This window comes from Ooceraea biroi, chromosome 1, assembly GCF_003672135.1.
Source record: "Ooceraea biroi isolate clonal line C1 chromosome 1, Obir_v5.4, whole genome shotgun sequence".
NCBI classification, from domain to species: domain Eukaryota; kingdom Metazoa; phylum Arthropoda; class Insecta; order Hymenoptera; family Formicidae; genus Ooceraea; species Ooceraea biroi.
Genome location: NC_039506.1, coordinates 7,371,867 through 7,394,119, shown reverse-complemented (window position 1 = coordinate 7,394,119; position 22,253 = coordinate 7,371,867). Strand labels below are relative to the sequence as shown.

The window sequence follows — 22,253 nt, the reverse complement described above, 5'->3', positions numbered from 1 at the left end:
ATCATAGCAGTTATTTTTTATAATTATTATAAGTTATAAATTATTAATGATTAAGTTATTAATGACTCTTTGAGCAACTGAGAGTTAAATAATAGAGATTTCTTAAAGCAAAATGTAAATTCACTGAAAAGAAATCGATTCAGCATGCAAAATTCTTTAGGAAAGTTTAGGAAATACCTCGACTATTATGTTCTAAAGAAATATGATTCGGACACTGTGTTCAAGACGCTCTCAATTGCCTCTTTCGTAATTAACGCATGTTCGAAGAATCTCAAATAAAAAATAAAACAATCAACTAAAAAATCAGAGAGCAACAGGAACAAATAAGATTTACTACGAATGCGGCCTTAACAAAAGGATATTCGAAGATAAGACTAGAGAAAAGAAAACTGCTAGCGGGGGTCAGAGCATCTTCCTGGTATTTCTTCCTACTCGCTAAGGGAACAGGCAGAGAAAAAGCTACCGCGAAGTCGACACACGCGTTTGTATGCTTGTCGGTTGGGAAAAGAAAATTTTCTTCGCTTTTTCTTTCATTGCTCGAAAGAAAAGTGAAAAAGAGAGAAAGAGCGAGAATGCGACCTGAAAGTATGTCCGTTAGTACATACCTAAGTGAATCTGAGAAGAGAAAGCCACGACCTGAGATATCCTTCCTCTTTTTTTCCAATGAGGAAAGACCTTCAAGAAAAAGCACCCTGAAACCGGTTCAGATGGAGGAATGTACGTACGCACGTGCTTTCGTAAATCGGCAAAGATTACCGAACATCTACATGTTCGTCTCCTTATCTGTCCCCCTTGTACCATTCTGAGATATAATAAAATTGAAGATTATCACGGCAAGCTCCCGTTATTGTCGTAGTTAGCCATTTTCGACATATTACTTTCAGGAGCCAGTTACCTTTATTGTTTTTTCCCCCGTCCTGGTCAGAGGTCTATAATCCTGCTGGTGAAATGTTCGTTATCGCACTTTAATATGACTCACCTGTCCTTCAAACTCGCGCTTGGAGAATTATCGCTGCTCGCCGAGAATTAATAAGGATTCAATTAGGATAATTGTGATTATTTTAAAAGTAATATTTTTCGACGATGAAGCCGCTATGCAATCATTAATAATGATAAAAAATTACTCATTCAATATAATATTATTAAGAGAAACGTTTATTACACGTTTTTATGCGTGTCGTCGCAATATGTGGACAGCAATGTCGCGCCGCACGAAATTTTACGTTGATTTTTCGTTCACGTCGATTTGCGCTACACTGTACGCTACGCGTACAGAAAAATTTAATGAAATTCGTTTCGAAATTCGTTGGATCCAGCGTTGAACACACTATTCAAGCGCGGACGATCGAGAACAGCGCGATATTCCATGCAAATCGCCGGGTTTTGCCGGCGACTTATCCGAAAGATCCCTGCCGACTACCGTTCCCAATTTGTACCCCGCGGAACCAATAGAAAGACAAAGGACCATCAAGAGCTCTAGGACTCTTCCGGTTAAATCGATTTTCCCTACCAGCCAGCCATCCATCCAGTGGTGACTAGCTTCTACTTCGTATCGGAGGTCGTTGTCGTCGTCGTCGTCACCGCCGTCGACGTCGACGTCGTCGACGGTGGTTGCCTTCTCTGCCGCTCTTGCACCGGGATAAATTAACGCTTCGGCTATTCCCCCTTTACGTCGACAACAACGTGCATCGCACCGAGACCACTCGCCCTTCCCCGGACGCCGAGAAAGAGCCCCGGTAATTAGCATAATTCGCGATAAAAAACGACGCTTCCGCGAAGCGACGTCGAGAGGGGCGGCGACGCGAATTGCGAGAGATCGCGAGAGTAGTACAGGAGAGAAATGCGGATGCGAGAGCGGAAGCTCATAGAAGGACTCTTCATGGCTCATCCGTGGATTCCGAAAGTCGCGCAGTTCGAGGATACCTCAATGTCTTTTCGCCTTTTTTATCTTTGAAGGAGCAAGGAAAAAGGAATATGATACTGCAAAGCAAATTCGAGTGCACATCTATGTGCAATAATGATAACTGTAGAAAAATACGTAGAATGATGATGTCGAAAAAGATAATAAAGGCTGGTACTAGTTAATCGAAATAAAATGAAGAAACGTAACTCGAAAATAAGTATATGAATCATACCAATGAAATTACATAATGCTCCAGTTCGGTATGCCGAGTATCCTGCGCCTTATCTAATGGCCACTTTTAGCTGTGCGATAAGTAACGCCTCGTTCATCTCGATAAGTATGTACGTGAGCTAGATCGTGATAAAGCTGGCTCTCGTTGCGGTAAATAGCGTGAACGCGCTCGATAATAATTTACTTAGTGAATTGCGTCGACGAGAAGCCGGAACGATATACGCTCGATCGAATATATCCAAGGGCCATTTTTTACTGATACAAAATGTTATAAGCATTAGAGAATTTTACAAACAGTGGATTATTTTAGTCAATAATTTAATTTGTTGATGGAACTTAATAACTTAAATAAGAATTACACATATGCACATAAAATTACCATGTAAAATAGCCAATATGGAAAAATATCGTAGTCTCAAAATTAAGCTTGAGATAAAAGTAACATTGAAGAAGAATAGAAGAGCATTAAAGGGAGTGGATCGGGCTCGCAAATGCAATGTCTCGATAAAGGGACAATAATGTGCGGCGGGCCATGCCATAATTTCAATTTACCTGCAAAGGTCTGACTAAGGACCCTTGAGAAGAGTGTTGCACCCTCATCGTCGATGCATTCGCACCTGTGCGAATCATGCGTACACCGGGCGTGATACGAGAGTTTATTGCTACGATAATTATTTCCGCACGCTTCGCGGCGGAATTGCATCTTGTAAATCATCGCAGCTTCCCGAAACTTTTTCAAGGCACTTTATAAAACGCTATATTATTTTATTTTAATTCCTGATATGGAACATGAAATATTTTTTTTATTAATTTTAATCTTCATTTATATCTTCAATGTCTAGTATTTGTAATATTATATCTTATTATGATGAAAATAATTAATTAAATTTCAGGTATATTGTAATTAATTATCGTAAATTTTAAATTGACGTTGACTCTTGTAACATTATACTAGCCAAGTAATTGCTAATTTTCATCATTATCACTGCCTTTTTTGTAATTTTCCCTTCTTTGTCCTCGTCCATGATGACTCGTTCTTGTAGTAGTCCTTCGACTCAGGAGAGACTCATTAAGGAATTCCGCGTCGACCTGGGAAATCGCTATTATTCTCCGCAGTTCTTATGGCAATCAGTGCATAGCGACATCACCACAGGCAGGTATCGCGGGACCAAATTTGCCTGCTATTTACCGCAAAATTCGGAAACCCCGGTGGGGCCATCAGGGATGTTGGTCGTGGTTAGTAAGATCAGGAGATTGTATCTCCTCTTTCTTGGCAAATTCTCGCCGACTTTCATTCAGTATGAAGCAGATAACAGAAGATTTACGGTCTGTTTTAGAGTAATTTATCACCTACATGTGAAATCATTCCTAGTTGAATCATCCAACGTTTTGTGTCCGATATCTTCGATTCAAACATGACTAATCCTATTTGTTTAATTAATGTGACAAATCAATCGGTGACTTCATTTTTTGTACAATTTAATATCAACAAAAAAGTTGTATTTTATTTATAATTATTTATAAAATATTTATTATCTGTGCAAACTTTCTCTTCTTCAAATTTTTAATGTATTAAACTGCTCGTACGTTGAAATTTTTGACTAAAATAGCTTAAAATCCATTTTGTAGTATTATTAATAGTAAAATTATAGACATGAAAACAACTTTACCAACATGCATTTTCAGTGATATTGAGTCGAGACGTAATACTCTCGCATAACGTTATATTTCCATATCCATTAACAAAAGGAAGAGACTGTCAAACAAGAAAATAGACAAAGTCCCCTAAGTGCAGCTCCAGGAATTCTTGCAAAGAGCATAGATAGTGCTCGTCGCGTACAAGCATAGCGTACAATACAATACAAGACACTTTTCGTTTAAATCGAAAATAAAAGACAGCAATGCTTTCAATCTTATTTTGAAGATTCTTAATGCAAAAATAAAATAAAATGCATTACACGTCTTTTAACACTCAAATATATTTTAAATCGAAAGAAAACAGTTTCTTAGAAAATTTATATATTATAGATTTTTAATACAAAATTCATTAAAATTTAGACTGCAGATCTGCGTAAATCCGACGTTTTCAGCTTTTCCAGTAAAGCTTACCTAGAACCAGAAGGAAAGGGGAAAACCGCACACGTGCGGATTGAGCTAACGCGCCACATGTGGATCTGCCTCTTTAATCTTGACCCTCGTAACAATCGCAAACCCTCTATCGCGTAGGTGAATCATCCCCGTCGTCCGTGCTGTTCGCCGTAAACGTACTTTGTCCTCCGATTTGCATTATAAGTACTCATGCTCAATCCTTCATTCCGATTCTTACATTTACGGAATGCAATCGCGCAGTGTCACAATCGCAGAACGTATTCATCGTGCCGGCGTCATCGACTGCAAACGAAACTGCTCAACCGCAACATGTAATGCGAAACCACATAAATATAATATTACCGAATAGTAAAATATGTAGTTGGCTTGCAAAACGTGGCTGTTTAGAAACATATCAGCGCAATCTTATGAATACATAGGCTCATTGTATGAATAAATATCTATGCGCGGTGGATCGTAAGATGGTATCGACGAAATATCGTGCCGAATCGTGATTACAGTGACGCAAAAGAGCGAGAGTCACGGTAGACTTTCAGCTCCTCTCGCCAAAAATAGAGTGCTTGATACGCACGTAGCGCCAGTCACCGTGTCGGCATATGGGATCCTCACGTTAACCTTGACCCTCGTATATAGCTGCGATGGTGGCCACCACGCCCCAGTCGGTGAACCATCTCCGTTACTACCCCGTAAACGCTTTTATCTCGGCGGCCGCGCTGCGCGAGCAACGCGACTGTCGGCGCTCATTTTTTTCCTCTCTCCTCCACTATTATATGGAACTCGCGGGCATCGCTGCTGGCTCGTATCGATCTCTTCGCCCGCCGAACATCCGCCGCCGGTGCTCTCTTCTTTCATCCAACGGGATCACTCGTGCATCGAATATTCAATACGACATCGGGTAATACGAGGTAATAAATTGAAGACTTGACGCGACAGGGTGGCCATATCCTCGATGTTATTTCTTCTCATTGAAAAATTGGCTTTAAAAGTCAAGGTGTATCTCCCGCATTTCGTTCAATTTTTGTCAGTCATCTACGTAATAATTGGGATATAAAGGCAAGACATAAAAAGAGATACGGTGGCAATCATATTTTGTATTGGATTGCAAAGCGTTTTTTAGCGTTTTTTAACCAATTCAAGACAATGACAAATTATTATTTATGTGTATATTTATTCAATTACATATTAATATGCGCCGGTTTGTTCCAAATTTGCAATATTTTCATACTTCCGTCTTTTCAGAACTTCTTATCTCTTTTTTCCCTTAAAAATGTTAAACAACCCTACGAACTTTTGTTATAATCCAATAGTGTTTAATTAAATAATAGATATACATATTTTTTATCCCATAGCAAAAAATTGATTTAAACACGGCAATTGATAGACATCGATTTATAATATCCTGTGTTATTTACGTAATTTCATTCATCGTAAAAAACCGGATTGGAAAAATGAAGTTAGCGAGCGAATAAAGAAATAGTGCATATATTTCGTTCACACTCAGAAATATAGGCAGAAACAGCTGTGCCACCGACGAAGGTCGTCTCACACAGCGCAAAATATAATTAGTTTCTCTCTTTATGGACGTAGTAGTCCATGGATTCGCCATGCCTGTGTTAGAACGAAGGAATTCATTGGAAAAAATGCGTATATGTAGTCCCAGGAAGCTTACGTTCTTCATCCGTAAATTTTCCTTCTTGGACGAGTTTGAAGGCTAAGTCAACATAGTAGGATATATCTGACGAAACTTTGTTCTGGTCTCGACTCGAAACAGTTAACCGTGCGCGCGGAAACGCGATTAACGCTTTGTTATACGATGACGCGTTCTTGTTTGTTTAACTCGAAAGTAATGTGAACTTCTCGTACAAATTGGGAACCAAGTGAATAAAGACGGTATATTACATTGTTAGAAAAATGCGACGATATTCGCTTACGAACGCAGTGAAAATATTTTATTGGAAAAACTTTTGCTAAAAGTGTAATTGAATCTTCTACAGGCAATAAAACAACGATGTCGACTTTCTAATGCAGGACGGCAACATCAAGCACGGTAGAAAATCCTGGACTTTCGCCTTAAAACGTTCAAGGAGCTTGCTGCATTGGAGCCAAGGAAGCGAACGAAATACTAAGAAAGAAGGAAAAGAGAGGAAAAGAGGGAGGAGGAAAACGTTGCTACAGGCGTCAGGATGAAGGTACACGTATTCTTTTTAAGGCGGAACACTTTACTACCGCTCGTTCCAACGACGGTAATGGAGGGAGCTTGGCCACCCTCGAAGAATTAATTCGGGGCTAAAGCCGAGGCGAGCCCACCCCCCGCCGATATCGAGTCGCTCGCCCGGAAGTGTTAGTGTCTCCTTACCACTCCTTCAGTTAGCTTTTTACTTTAGTTGACCGCATTAACGCTCGGTCTCGCGTTTCGCCGGGGTTCTCGGGCTGCCGGGGCGATTTCTAATTTAGCCACCAATTTAAGCGCCGGTAATCGCGTGGCTTCCGAAAAGGGAGAGAGAGAGAGAGAGAGAGAGAGACCCAGAGATACCGGAATTTCCACTTCGGCGCGAAATCGCTCCCTCAACGAAAACCTATTTCGCACGAGATATTAATTTCTCACTCATCGTTCTTCCCTTTCTCTCCTCTTTGCACCCTCGTAAACGGTAGTTGCGTTATTTACATTTCTCTTACGGCAGATAACGCAGCGACGATAGGATATCAAGCGGAGAAACATTACGTCGTAATTATGACACACGTGCAGGAAGTGCGGTATCTAGATACTTAACACACGAGGCGAGGACGTAAGTATAAATGGGTACAAGCGCGCGTCAATCAATGAAACGGACGCCCACGCAAATCTCATCCGTCAGAGCAGTTCGAAGCGCGCTGTCTCGTGCTTCTTCGTAAGTTTAACGGCCGGTAACCTTGCCATTGCGCACTTGAATTTCACTCGCCGCAAACTACGCGCGCGATGCAGGACACTTGCTCACAAGCGGTGGTGCATACCTCACATCGCTCTACCGCCGGTCGTGTCTAAACGGTGAAGGAAAATCCTAAAACCTTCCTCGTGTTTGCCACGGGCTTCTATGGATTCTTGACGCCGCAGCTCGCCCCTTTGTACCGTTTTGCCGTCGACGAAACGTCCTTTCGGCCTCTTTGGCTCTATTCATCCCCCTGCTGCGTGTCGAAGTGCCCGCCGTTGATGCGAGTGAGACGAGAACAAACCTCCTCACACAACAGCCTAAGCGGCACTGAGGGAGGAGGGGACGAGGACGTCGAAGACGAAGAACGGAAGCGGGCGCTTTTGCACGCTAGACGGAGACACGACGAGATCGAACGTCCCACCACGCACCGTCGCGGAAACAGCCGAGGCTCGACGAAGCGGCCGAGACTGCCGAGACGGCGCTCAGTCGCGCGCGAGACGTGCACCGTGGTGTGTCGTGTTTCTAGCGGTTCCTCCTGCGATGGTGTTACTGCTGCTGCGCGTGGAAAATCGCGAGATACGAGGCGACCCCGGTCATTGCGAATCGTGCGCGTGCGTTACATCAGCGTTCGTTCGTTCGTTCGTCTCCTCGACGATGCTGGGAGTCTGTGCGAGTGTCGTGACGTATCCTCGCGTAACGTTGCGAGTACGCGAGCGGATGAAGATCGCTCAAACGTGGCTTGCTGATATTTCACGAGGCGTATAAGTAAGGAGAGAAGACGCGCATCTATCTTGTGCGAGTATGAGTAATTTTCGTCTACTTATTTTACGTACGATTAGCGGAAATTGCATCATGGGCGCGTGGAAATATTTTGCGGGCTGGAAATGGCCGATTAGTTGATCATACGAGAGCAACGAATTAGCTTGACGTAATACCGTAAATTATCGTGGAATGTTATCGGCAATTATCTCGTTCATCAAAACGCCCATTTCCCGAATATCTGCATAATAACAATCACAAGGGGAGATCGAGATTGATACCGAAATGCGAGTTGTGACTATTTGCGGGCAACCTTGAGCCTGCGATTGGTTGGAAAAGAACGAGTATAGAGCTTGTGCTTTGTTGCGCGACGCGCGCGGCATGTGATATCAGACCTCGTGATACGAGGATTCGCGCGAGCATCGATACTCGCTTCGACCTTGCGGCGAGCTCGTTTTTTAAACAGTGCCACCCTTTTTATATTGTTCTTCAGTGTCGCATTAAACGTAATATGATCCGCAACCGCAAGAACAATTTTGATAAATCGGACGCGCTGGGGTAACACGCTCGTATTTCAATCTGGTGCGTGCGATTCTTTGTAAAATAACGGAGATACGAAAGCTCCCTTCACGAAAACTCATTTCCGTCTCGAGACTCAATGTTTTGCTACTCGTGTTCAAATAATCAGACAACCGATGTAAACAACCGCGCGAAACCGTGTGAGTGTTCCAACGTTGCAACAGTTCTCAGGAAATTGATGCGCGAACGAGAACGTGTTCTCTGACGTAAAGGTGAAACAATGCTGCAATCAGTCCGTCGACCTAATAACTTTATTATCTCGCAACGCGTGCGCGCACGTGTGACCGTGCGATATGCGAGACTGTAGGAAGACTCGGAAGCGTTTCGCACAGATTGTAAAACCGCTCGTAAAACGTTTCATTATTTGCAGCGGGCCGCGGGCGTCCAAATAACGATAACAACGTGCTTGCGTACGTGCGTGCATGCGTGCACGCGCGCGGGTCCCGCACGCGTTGGTCCATGGGATGGTTCGTGCGTTATGGCGATCCAACGAGCTAGCCACTCTCGTCTCTTTCTCTCTGCGTGTCCCTATCTCTTTCCTTGCCAGCTTTCAGCCCGGAATCGTCGTGCGGCGACAATTTCCGCGAGCCCTCCTGCTCTGCCGCTCCTCCTCTCTGTCCTCCGCCGTGCTTCCCCTCGAGCGCTGCCGCTGGGCCTCTTCTGTACATGCAGTTTCCACGTTTTGTGTCGCATCGGTGGCGGTGACGGCCGCCCCGGTACGGAAAACGTGCTCGCATCCGGCCGTTACGTGCGCGCGCGTGTACCTGCGTATTTTCGGCGGCGAACAGATCGATCGGCACCCCACCGACACCCCGTTGTTTCTCGCTTGTCGTCGGTCGCGCGCGCCCATGTGACTCTCCACCCTCAGCGCCGATCCAACGTCAGCGCGCGTAACTGATCACTTCTCGGTCTAAATAACAGTCGTTCCAAATGGATCCGTTTGGTTTCGATCGCGTTCTCTGCACTTCCGCTTTTCTCTCTGTTCCCGTGATTCCGGAATTCGCATCTGTCTCGATGCAGGCGCGAAAGATGTGGGATAATCGGATGGACGGAATCGAAGATCGGCGGGATGAAGCGGTGAATCGAAACGAGCGATTGAAGTGCGATGACGATCGAACGTACTCGAAAAAAATGTTCGAGAATCCGAGCGAACATTTAAGCCAATTTACACGCGAGATTAATTGATCACTTCTTGATTAATTGGGCAGAAAAATTTACTCGGACGTACTTTCCGATACAATTAGCTCGATTTCATCGAGAGGAAACCGTCAGCGATAAAGAGCAATCTGTCTAGAGTCGGATGTAAAAATAAAAGAAAGCAGACGTGTCTCAAGGCTAACGGACCAAATATTATCCCCCTCAGGTACGTAGAATGGTACGTTTGGCTCCTCTCGCCAGTTTATCTTCGTCATATTGCCTCGTGAAAGTGTTTATTACACCGGTACGCCTCTCAAAGATCATAAACATGACGGCAACTCAACGGCTCCTTTCTTCTTCACTGTCGCCTCGTTCCCTCGAGCAGTTCATTTCGATCTTTCGATCTTGGTAGATCCTTATGACGTATAAAGGACCGCACATTATTGTCTGCTTGCTTTGGACGGTTACAGCGGTACGTGTTTCCGTAGAGTTCCATCGACAAAGACAAAGACGATGTAAGTTTTATCAAATAATATTGATTTGATTATTCTTGTCGCACGTCAGGAGACCGAATTAGGTACGACGCGTTACTTTCGTTGTCCGCGATTCTCCCGGTTCTCTCTTATAAAAGAATCATAAATTTATGATAGCAGAGTTTTTGCAGGAAATCGAGGGGCGAATCGCTGGGGGAATTTCGACGTGTCGTAAGGCCGGTGTAGTTATTACGTAACTTTCCCTCATCCTTAGCGTGAGGAGAATACGTTTCCAAGTTCGGTCGAATCCTCCCGATAGCTGCTGTGTGTATACGAGAGAATTACGCGGATGATCTGTTTTTTTATTAATAGTGCGACGATCAAGCATGGACGTGCGCGAGCGATGTAATGGAAAGAGAAGACGAGAGATCGACTCGATAGGAGAGGAGAGGAGGAAGGTCCGTCGAGAATCTCCAAATGCAGTAGCATACCGACGGGAAATCCGCCGTATTTATAACGGCCGCACGTGCTCTCCTCTCTCTCTTGCTCGCTCACTCGCCTGCTCCTTCTCTCCTTCGACTGGCGGCAATGAATAACTGATGCCATATCCAATCAGTAAATGGAATCCGCGGCCGTGGCCGGATAACTTCCGCTAACAAGAATTTAAGACGCGAGTTTCAGGGCAAATCTCGCCCATGGATGTTTCCTGCGTGCGAGAGGAGTAATCGCGAGATCGTGCGCGCGATATCGAGACGATCTTGGTACACGGCGAGTGATCTTCTGTCCGAAAATTATTCTTGATTGACGCGTTCTGTTCAGGTCTGTTTAGGATATTTTGAGAGATTAAAGCTGCTAATATAGCATTTTGAAGTATTTTGGATTTTATTTAACATTTATTCGCGTATTGTCCGTAGTTCACTGGTTTCTATTACTTCATGTTCTTTGTGTACGTGTTCGTATTTTTTCATATTTAAGTTTTAATTCTAGCGTGTGATTTCACGTGATTAAATTATATCTTTAATCAATCTTTTCTTTTTATTTTTTGTTGCTTAGGAGAGGTGAGATTTCGCAAATTGCGCTTGTAAATCATACTCGCTCGCTGTGTTAAGAGCCAGATTCTAGTCTTGAGAAGCTAGTAATTAATGTAACAGCTATTATATAAAAATGCAATTGCAAAATGTATCCATGTGGTTGGATGCTATGTATAGTTGTTTCGTATAGTTGACAAATTAGATCGTTAATATTTAACGCAAATCCTGGCACGTGTATTTAATATGAATAACGTAGCTCACGCGGACTTGTACCAACACAAGGACAAATATTTCTCTCTAGTTGAGATTAATGGACGAGATTGGAATAAAGTATTAAATGAAGAGCATGAGATTAAAGACTCTCTGTCGGAATATCGATTAATTAAATACTATTTTACGATATCAAATTTTTTCAAAACAATTGAAGCTTTTATGAATTTATTGAATATTATTCACTGGGCATGAAATGAGTGATCAAAGCCGAGTCGAAAATTAATAAAACAGTATTCTATTAAAATCTTTTCAGATTTTCGTTTAATTTGTTATAACTTTATTCTTATTATAGTTGTAGACGAATTTCATTTGGATTTATATCGGGACGTTGCCGATGAAGCTAATCAGTTTTGGACATCAAGAAAAAAACATTTCTAATACGAAACAAACAGGTTGACGTGTTGCGCGCGATTAGCAATTTCGAAAAGGCCGTTTGACTCAATCCCGATAAATAGGCAAAAAGCAGGTCATACACGGACATATACAGACAGACAATTACCGAGATAGGTAGACAGACATTGATCGACAGACATAGATCGACAGTTACGGACATAGACATAGAGAAGGATACAGATAAAGAGACAGAAGTGCGGAAGCTGCATGTACGAGCGAGCGATCTGTCTGTGATTTCTTGACGTGTGTATACTGAATTGAATTATATCGGTTACATATTGAAAGTGACTAAAGTGACTCTTGTCGGTTTCGGCATACACTCTATTAGTGGACCATCCTGTGTGTGTGCATGTATGTGAAAGAATAGAAACATAAAGAATCCCTATACTCTTCCACAATAACATCTGTTACATATTAATGATCGATGCGTTTAATCTTGAATGCGTTTAAGCTGAAATTACGTAAAATCTGTGCTAGGAAGATTTCAGTGACTTTATCGTTAACTTTATCGCTCACGACGATCAGAAACGAGAGAAGCTCTCGGTCCAAGGTTGGGAGACCGCGCGTGTTGTATAATAGCCACGCGGTTGAAAACGCGATCTCAAAGCGGCAGAGTCGTAAGATCGGGCACCTGCCACTCTCTCTTTCTCTCTTTTTCTCTTTCTCTCTCTCCGTGCTATTTCCGTACGCACGGCGATTGAGCGGGTCGGCAAGACAAATCGACGCCAAGAATTCTGCGAATGATCGAACCCAGCCTACTTCCCCATGGGGAAGTTTTGAACTCGTGCATTTACCGCTCGGCGACCAGCAGCCGTTACTCTGCATAAAGTTCCGTGAAAGCTCTGCGTGAATGAACGGTTCGAGAGGAAATCGCGAAATTTCGGCATGTTCAACGAGATACGATATTAATCTTCAATCGGTATGACCCATTTTTAGAAAAGTATTTTTATCTTGCTTGGAGATAAAGATGTTACTTTTAGAAGCGATTGCCAATTTATAATTATAGAAATTTTTATTTGATATTTACTTGATTTATTACTTGAGTATTATCGAGAAGCAATGGCAGCATCGCTCGGCTTAGAATGAAAGCATCGTCACAGAATGACAATAAAATGACGACGAAAGACGAGACGGTCGTTCTCGAATCGCGGATTCATTTGTGGCCGCGGAAATGCATTTTGTTTAAGCAGATCTCGCGGCACGAGAAAAATTGGAGCGTCCTTCAGCCGCGCGACGTTTATCTCTCTTCCGAAGCGCACACTTTCGGTGCCCGTAATTGAATTTCCCCGAGCTCGGACGATTACGTTACGTACATCGTAAATCATCTCGTGGCGTATTTCCTGGGAAGGGTGTATCTTTTATTTGTGAACGAAAGACGTCATTTGTAAACGCGCGTCCGTTCTCTCTGTCGCTACGAACACGGAGCAGGACTGATTCATCGGCAGGAGGACGAACGTTAAGGAAGCATCGACGAAACCCGGGAGAACAGGGACGCGTACTGTGCCCGGCTGGTCGCTATCGGTGCCTGTTATCGACATGAGAAAGCGGTTGACAGAGTTTGCCGAGTAACCGACGCCAGGCGGACCGCCAGAATGGTCCGATGGTTTCACATGCTCCGTTGTGCTCTAAAATGTGACTCACCACGCGATTTGCGAAGGTACAGAAATCTTGTTCGGTTCGAGAGACTAAGGAAGAGACAAAGAGAAAAAAAAGCCGAGAGTGACGTTTGTCGTTTGCGGCTTGCTCGTGGTTGAGCTTATCTTCCGTGCCCGATTGCGCCGAACACAAATCGTGGTCTTCTTCGTTGGCTCTCTCCTGATGTGACGTGCGATTACACGCCCGCCAAAGTCCGTGCGCGGCACACGCGCGCACCGTCCCGCTCGGCAATCGGGTTAAATATATTTAATCACGCTGACAGATATACGAGACCGCACACGAGGAAGCGAACGACTATTCATAGAAAATAAAGACGTGCGTGTGATATCCTTATTGCTTTGACTGTGAACCACGGACGTTTCGAATATCAATACATGGCGCGTTCCGATTTAGGTGTTAGTTCTCAGATAAGAGAAAAATAAATCATTTTATTAGACGACCGTTACACGAAAATCTGAAAATAAGAAAAAAATATATGTGTATAAGATAGATGCAATTTTTTCGGAATTAATCATACTAGACATAAAATTATTTGTATTAATTTCGTGAATTTGTTATGTGTTATGGATTTTTCTATAAGTGGAGTAATGATGTACTTTCGGTTTTTTCAGATATCAGGAGATATTCCAGAGCGGAATTCCATCCTCCAATGACAGTTTCCCGTGTTCGAAGCAATGCGTGCCCAAAGCCCCTTATCATTCCCCTGTCCGGTGTAGAGTTGTTAGACGACTGGACGGAGAACTGATAAGGGCCCGAGGGTCACAGAATCATCGTGGGACTGGATACGTTACATTCTCTTTGCCTGTGGAACATCTGAAGCGGAAATCTGACTATCTGACGTGGAAAAGCGAGATTTGCGATTTTTGTTTGATGATTGATTCATATTTAAACTCGATCAAGGAACACCTTTTATGAATCGGATTAACACGATAAAGTTAATAGAAAAATAATGAAAATGATTAATTATATAATTTCATTATTTAAATATTTATTTTATGTACAATTTTATACTCCATAAAGCAATCCAGAAATTATCTATATTTTCTAATAAACGATTTATATAAAAATATAACTCTTAAGCTAACAAGGATAGAATAAATTATATTATCCGATAAAAAATGTACATCTGTTTTATTGTAAACGCAATAAATAATGTAAAAAATTAATGACTATATCACTTGACATTCCTTTATGTCAAAATATTATTTCATTGGAAGTATAATTTACATTAAACTGTGGAATAAACAATAAAAAGTCAGTCAACAAGTAAAAGGAATTCATCTACCTAATACCACCCAATTACTAATTCCCTTTCGAAAACGGGAACTCGCAAAAGGATATAAAAGCTTTTGCGAGATTTGTCATGAATTTTCACGTAACTTATGCCATCCGTATCGAACGAATTGCACACTGCAAGAACTTGCATTTTACAAACGCGCGAACGTCTTGAGGATGATTAGTTACGTCCCCGTGCTCTTAGATGCCGCATGCTCCACTTCGTAATTCGGATTAATCTGAATGATCTGCCTAGGTGTAGCCTCACACAATTTTCTCGGCTCGTTTTGTACGATCAATATCTGCTTCGGTTCGTCTGGCTTCTCCGTAGATTGCAAAAACTGATTTACTCCTACGAACTTCAACGCCGGCAGACTCTTTATGATCGTCGCGTTCGGTATGGCAAGATTCGCGGTGGCGCAGTCCATCTTTGGAAAGATCACCGGATTTTTCGTGACAGAAACAATCGGTTTCTTCGATGATACGTTCAAGTTCTCCGAGATCGATCGTTTTACGCTATTAGGCGATATCGGCACGGTCAGCACTTCCGAATTATTAACTGATATTATCTTGGGTCCAAGAACTATTCCATTTCCTGCAACGTAAGTAGTTAAATATTAAAAAAAGCAAGACCAATTGCACTATTTTCTAAAATTAAGTTCTAAAGTCAAAGTAGACTTTCCCTCTTTTTTATAAACTTGTATAAAAAATGTGATGTATTAATAAATGGAATATTTGAAAAAAACGAGTCACTAAATTTAGTTAATTCATCCATCGATGCAACCAAATCTTGGCAATAAAGGTAAGTTTACCTTTTTCCTAAACTGAAACTCGAAGAATTCAATTAAAATCGATAAACAAATAAAATTATCTAAATCTGCAGTAACTTGCCTTTCTGCATCGCCTTTGTTATCGGACAATCCTTATGAGCCAGTAGAAGGGTTTTTAACTTCGCTATCTCCGTACGCAGAACCTTCACTTCCATCTGTAACGCTGCGTTTGCCTCGTTCACATTTGTAACCGTTCTCTGCAAATCTTGAATCCATGCTTTCCTCTTTGCCCTTGCGCGCATCGAACTCGCACGATTGCGCTCGAGTATGTCCTTCTTCTTGAGAAGATCGATCGTTTTCTTGCCGGATTCCTTTTTTGCATTGCTCCCGTCGGTTCTCGCATATCCATCGATCGCTTTTTGATTTTGCATGGCGTTCTTAGACAAGGTTTGCTTTAGTTTCTGTAATGCGTATTTTAAGCGATTCGTCAAAGCGAGTTATATGACGCGTTTTAACGTAGCTTACCATTTTCGCCAAGGATGACCTGGAGGTGATGATTTTCTTGGGCTCCGATCTGAATGTTGCACATCGCAGAGCTGGCTGGGTTTTGATAACAACGGTTTGCTGTTTGGTGGTGACATTGGACATGCCAGAGGATTCGGACACCGGCGTCGCCGACAATTGCATCAATTTACCATCCGCGGTTTTTAATAGCAGCTGCACTTCCTCTCCGTTGATAGATCTTGGCAAAAGAACATTCCAAATTTTCTAATTTGTTAACAGAAACGGCATCGTAACTTTAAAACCTTTTTAAATATTAGGGTGAAATGAATATTAAATTATCTCACAAGAATTTGATATTTGTTTCTTCAGAGATGGTTTTCTTTCATTTGTATGAAAACGTTATATAAAGAAAAAGAAAGTATACTTAACTAAAAATGACAGAGAATAACAGTTAATTATAAAATATGTATAGTGAAAAGTGTTGTATGTAAAACATAAGCTGCATGAACGCTGTAATGAAAATAATTCTCAAAACGGTGAAAGAGAACGATGATTCTTACAGATGCGACGAAGGCTGCGTTGATAGCAGTTTAGGTGCAATGGGCGTATTCGTATTTGAGACAATAATATCCGGCGTGAGAGCAATATTCTTCGCGGACGCAACGTCCGCATCTTTCATCAATTCTTGCGTTTCGTTCGCACTTAATTTAATGCCACTGCACTCATCGGACTTCATCACGCTCTCCTCTTCCGTACTTTTGTCGGTGAGAGATACCGTCGGCGGACAGTCCTCAGAAAGAATTTGTCCGTTCACAGGAAGTACGTCCGATATGTAAGGGAAGATATGCGGAGTGTGCAGCGTATCGTCCCCAATTCCAGCCTGCAAAAGTAATTACGTTAGACGCATATCCTTCCACGTACAATTACAAAGAAAGAAAACATGCATGAATGATCGATCTCGTAAGCTATTTGACAGGTAATTTTCTCATCTTGCCTCCGGTACTGTAAGGGTGCCAGTATTTCCAGCCTCAACGGCCCTCCGAAACGTCTCCTCGAAGGGATTCACTACATTCTGCAGATCTTGGAACAAACCCACTTCCTCGCAGTTTTTGAAGAACCTCGTTGGCGTGGGAGTCTGATCGGCTGCAAATTAATTAGTCCATCAGTATTCTTTAGCTATCATGTGATAGGCATATGTATGAACTGAAGTGCTGAATGTGTCTTACCGACAAATCCGGCATTCTTCGAATTGCTACCGAGATTCAGCATCATGTCGTGCTTCTTCTTGTGTACTGTTAATTGATCCTCATTTGCGAAGCTCTATAAGATGAAGAAACATAGAATAAAGCTCTTATTATTTCTTGCCTGTCGTATTATGATGATTCTTGAGATTTTAGCTGCTAGAACTTAGCTTAGCTTAGGTAGAACTTTTGCTTAGGAGTAATGATTCTCATTACTTACCATATTGCAGCCTGATGTGGAGCAGGCAAACAGCTTCTCTGTATCAGTCATTGTCGAAAGTTTTGCTTCGTATTTCTTTACAAAGCAAGAAGTGTAAGATTCACAGGTTATATACCATACGAGTCCTAGTGGAAGGACTCATATTTAATAATCATTGCCCATCCAGATCTCTCTATCATTATGATTTGATTCACAGTACACGACTAACAGTTTTTATTTCCCAATTATGAAGTATTTAACGATTATTTTAATAAATATTCTGAGTTAACAAACATGGATTATCGTAATAAATACGCGGAAAAAACAGTGCTCCTGTTTTTGACTAACTTCGATCGGAGTCACTTGCAGCCATGTTGGCGTTGCAAGTTGCTATTGCTTCTATTGACTGAATGTGTGCTGCCATCTCATTTGAGATACAAGAAAGTGCACGACTACAGTCGATAGTTTATTGTAAAAGTCATATGCAAGCGTTTAAACATTTTTTGTTTAAATCCTGCACTCATATATTTGCTCAATTTTTATTTCTTTGTCTTTTTCTCGAGAGACCACTTCGCAATGATCTAATTTTATTACGTACAGTTCCCGTATAATTGATCAATTTAATATAATGTTAATAAATAATAATAATAATAATAAATAGAATATATTTTAAAACGTGTGTCAAGTGGTTTTGAAATTTTGTGGAGTTTTCTTTTAATTATTCTTCACAAAAATTAATGGAGGACTTTAATCTTGTCTCGTCATCGTTAGTCATTCACTTACATTGCTAGTCCCAAGTCCGAGCCGCAAATGTGCATGGGATATGAAATATGGAGAAGCAAAAAGTCATGACACGTAATTATGGAAATGACATAGAAATGACATAGAGAGTGACATAGAATGAGCCTTGGCGATGATGTCTTTAAATTTACGCGTGACTTTTCACTATCGATTATATCATGTTGTTACGTAGCGAATTATGTAGATACTCCGTTTATAGCCAATAAAAAATTTATACACGTGCATCTTCCACGTTGTTTATTTAACACGTTAATAATACAGATATGAATAATTTTATTAAACATTAATATTTATATCGATATATCTCTCTCTCTTTCTCTTCACATACACAAGCACGCACAAGCAATTTATCGTATGATAGATACAAAATCCTACGTTGAAGAAAAAATGTCGAAAATTAATAAATTAATAAATTAATAAAGTTTTTAACATTTATTTTTATAAAATGTAATGATGTATCTTTCTCTGTCCTACTCTCTCACAGATACATTCATGCTCGATAAAGAACTGGATCTTAGTATCTTAGAAGACATACATACAGACATTTCTTCTTCTCAATTATTATTCAATTATCACCTTCTCAGGATCGACCTAATTGCTCGTCATGTAAATGAGTAGGTTCAGAAAATTGCGTGTCGACCGAAAGTCTTTTCACGCGACAACAAGATTTCAAAGTGAAACCTGGCGCGCAAGAAAAGACAGATTGTCTCGCGCGATTGTAGCTCTCTGTGAAAGTAAGTTTCGGGATTACTAAACGGATAGTGAATTGAACGGCAATTTAAGTAGACATTACCATAATTACATCTCACTGAAAGAAAATGAGGCCATATTCTTAAGAATTTGTGAGTTTATTTAAAGTCGTAGTTCGTGCGCTATTTTATTCATATTATTTTTCGGTAAATATATGAAGTTATGATGAGTGAACAAAATAATTTTTGATATTTACGATTCTGGAAGAAGATTGTTAAACAGGAAGATTAGAAAGTCGTGTCAAGATTAATGGCAAATTAATTAGAGAGAAATATAAAAAATTAATGTCTTAAACGGGAAAAAGCCAGAAGAACAGCTGGATAGAAAGTGATGATCTTGTTGAGCGTATTTTATCTGGCAAGAACGGATGTAAAAGACTCTCGTCATACACGTTATAATTTTACTGGCTAGATAGAAAAGGAACGCTTTGGACCCCTTGGACCCATCTGGAGAGAGTGAGGACAGGCCGAAGAGAGTGGTCTTGGATGCTGATGGTTCTGTTCCTCATCAGTAGTCAACCGCGTGTCGCGGTGCTCTATTCATTGGCTCATCGATGTGTGAACGTGACCATAAACAGTGATATATGAATTTTATCGCACGATTATCTTGAACAAAGAAAATTTCGAAGTAACTCTGCTACCACTTTGCACCATTAAACATATATCTGCACAATTAATTTATTCTAAAAAAACGTGCGCTACTCTGTATAGTGATTGGCGTCTTCATCAAATGCGTGTGTGTAATAATTGTAACATCAATAGTAAAAATAGATAGAAATGCGAGATAGATAAGGTAAAGAAAACATTCCGAAATGCAATTACAATTTTATTCTAAATTATAACGTAATATGAGATAAGAATAAATAAACGTTTTATATAAAAATTTATAATTTTGAATATTTATTTTTAAAATATCTTAAATAATAAAAACGTATTTTTGTTAAATTTTGTGAATGTACATATACTTATAAAATTTCTATCATCTAATATAATTATAGCAAATAACACCAGTGAGACAATTGGTGCGTTATAATATCTATTGAGTTATAATAAACGACAATTGATCGAGCCGGTGGGAAAGCTCCGAACCCTTTCGCCAGTCTCCTTGAGAACCAGATCGTGCTCCGCAGACGAGATCGCAGACTTGCCATCGACCTTGATCTTGATAGAAATCCAGGTAAGATTGAATGGTTGATCGAATTGTTGCACTTACATTAGATCTTTTACAACATAACTCGCCGCAATGGAAAAACTCCGCCGGTGTAACGATCGACGCGCCTGCTCGCTCGTTTGTGAAAGTGCCCTTGGTTCCTCGGCATTAATTAAGGTCTTGCACGTGCACGTAATCGGCATCTTTTTTGTGTCCGATCCTTTTGAGTGTCCGATCATTGACCAGAAATTTTTAAAAACGCTTAAATTGATAAATACAAGCTATTTTGTTTTTAACAAGAAACTAAAAAGGCTATTGAGCACAATAGGAAGATTTTTGAAAGTACATTCATTGACAAGATTGGACTTATAATTAGGTTCGAAGGTGTAGGTGTTAGGTGTATACAGTGCGATCTTTTACTTCCTACGTTGGGCAAGCGAAGAAAGTCGAGCAATCAGAAACAATAGCGAGTTTGCGGATGAGTTTTAATTCACGTAGGCTGAACTGGCTCGTAATATAATGTGATGACTGAAAGTGATATTTTACTTTTTCCTTCATGTTCAATTCGCTGTACATCATTTAAACGAAGCTGCCAAAATTCAGCTGTCTAAAGCAAGGTTTTTAAGTATTCCGTGGAACACTGTTACCCGAGAGTAATTTAGTTCCGCTCGATGATCGGAGAAGCAGATTCCTTTACGAGTTTAATCATTTTTCGTGGCAATGAACTCTTGATTAAAATGTGCGTAGCTGGAATATATCTATATCTTAAGAAAAAAAATTAATAAAATAAATATATATTATATTAGTAACTTTACTTAAGTAACTTTAAAATAAATATATATTACATTAATATATGAATTTCTGCCAATCTTTGCATCAACCAAAAGCTGTCGAAAAAAACAAGATTGAAAGACTTCTTTCGAGCGATGTTCTCAAATGCGATTCAGGAGGACCTCTGCGCGAATTCGCCCGGTGCGCACTATGGTGGATCGCCGTCGTTGTCAAAGTCGAAAGTTACCGGCTAACTTTCACTAATAACCAAAGGTACAGCGTCGCGCGAGTGCACGATTCCGCATGTAGACCGGCCGAACGTTACGAAGCACTAAAAGGCGTGCCACTTGTCGCGGTGGCCTGGTTTCGTGTCCCACTTTTGTGCTGGACTGTACGTGAACATCTTGGACACGCTAGCGTGAACTCGCTCACGGTACGTTGCTGAGGAGGAAACCGGCAGTATGGACAAAGGCCGGGGTTCCAAAATCGACGGGGAAACCGGAGATGAGCGAGCCACGCTTGCGATTCACGATTTATTGTCATTAAATCCATTGACACCGGATGTATCCTCGGAATAATGGCACGAAAGATCCACTCACACATTTGCACGTGATATGGATATCATTTAATTCGATTCGAGTTTGTTCGCATCTTTAAAAATCATTAAAAATGATAGATCTCGTAAATCATTAATTTTCAGACGTTCGGGCAAAAAATGTTTGAAAAGATTCTCCGTTGTTTTGAATAGATCGCAGAATTTAAAATGTTTCCGCGTTAAAGGCGACATAATGAAGGGTTTCTCGGAAGAACGTTAAGACGACGTTACGTTCCATGTTAACCCTTTCGAGTGAGACGGTCGCCTGATCCTCGGCTCGAGATAACATTGTACGTGATCTTCGTACGAGACAGATAAAGATTTGAGATGTGCAAGGCGGTCGGATTTAGTGCTGAACATGAGATACAAATATGGACCTTAATGTCTACTCCAATTCCGTGAATAATAAGTCTCCGTTGAAACGAGCAGTCGAACAGATGCCAGATTGCGCGATTTCAATTGGAAATCTATCGTGACGTCGTTATCGAGAACGGGAAAAAAAGCGTTGCAACCGAATCCGGGCAACATCGAAATTTATGTTTCACGCGGCGGACCTTTCATGGCCGGCAATTAACACTATTCACCGAGGCTTGTATTATTGGGTACCCTTTGAACTCCTCGCAGCTGTCCGGTTAAATGGCACGCTCGCGATTGAAGGTGTAAAACAAATTTTATTTTGCCCGATTGTAACGAGCAAATCGCGTTGCGTAAAAAAGTTGCTAAAAAAACATACTCTTTTTCATTT

The 22,253-nt window shown here is 41.1% G+C and overlaps 2 protein-coding genes across 7 annotated transcripts in view; one reads left to right on the top strand and one right to left on the bottom strand.

Annotated features, from left to right (window-relative positions):
• LOC105285444 overlaps positions 1-14,714 on the top strand; it is a 71,633-nt gene extending 56,919 nt beyond the window's left edge. For 2 of the 5 annotated variants that reach the window (XR_003406574.1, XM_011349653.2), the window contains one exon: positions 14,065-14,714. The gene's annotated coding sequence lies outside the window, so the exon portion shown is untranslated. Of the gene's footprint in view, positions 1-6,237; positions 6,433-14,064 lie in introns of those variants that run through there. The other 3 variants (XR_003406550.1, XM_011349651.1, XM_011349652.1) reach the window with 3 other exon arrangements.
• Positions 14,437-17,825, bottom strand: LOC105285441 (cyclic AMP-dependent transcription factor ATF-2). Of its 2 annotated transcripts, none has more exons than XM_011349647.3 (7): positions 17,464-17,825; positions 17,229-17,322; positions 16,997-17,145; positions 16,563-16,882; positions 16,024-16,240; positions 15,620-15,935; positions 14,437-15,323 (listed from the first exon to the last, which is right to left on the bottom strand). In XM_011349647.3, exons 1-7 carry the CDS (start codon positions 17,512-17,514, stop codon positions 14,914-14,916), a joined length of 1,557 nt encoding a protein of 518 aa, XP_011347949.1. In that variant the 5' UTR covers positions 17,515-17,825; the 3' UTR covers positions 14,437-14,913. The 2 variants fall into 2 exon arrangements, with proteins under 2 accessions (XP_011347949.1, XP_011347948.1); XM_011349646.3 differs by having other exon boundaries at positions 15,620-15,959; positions 17,464-17,823.
• Between the last annotated feature and the right edge of the window lie 4,428 nt (positions 17,826-22,253).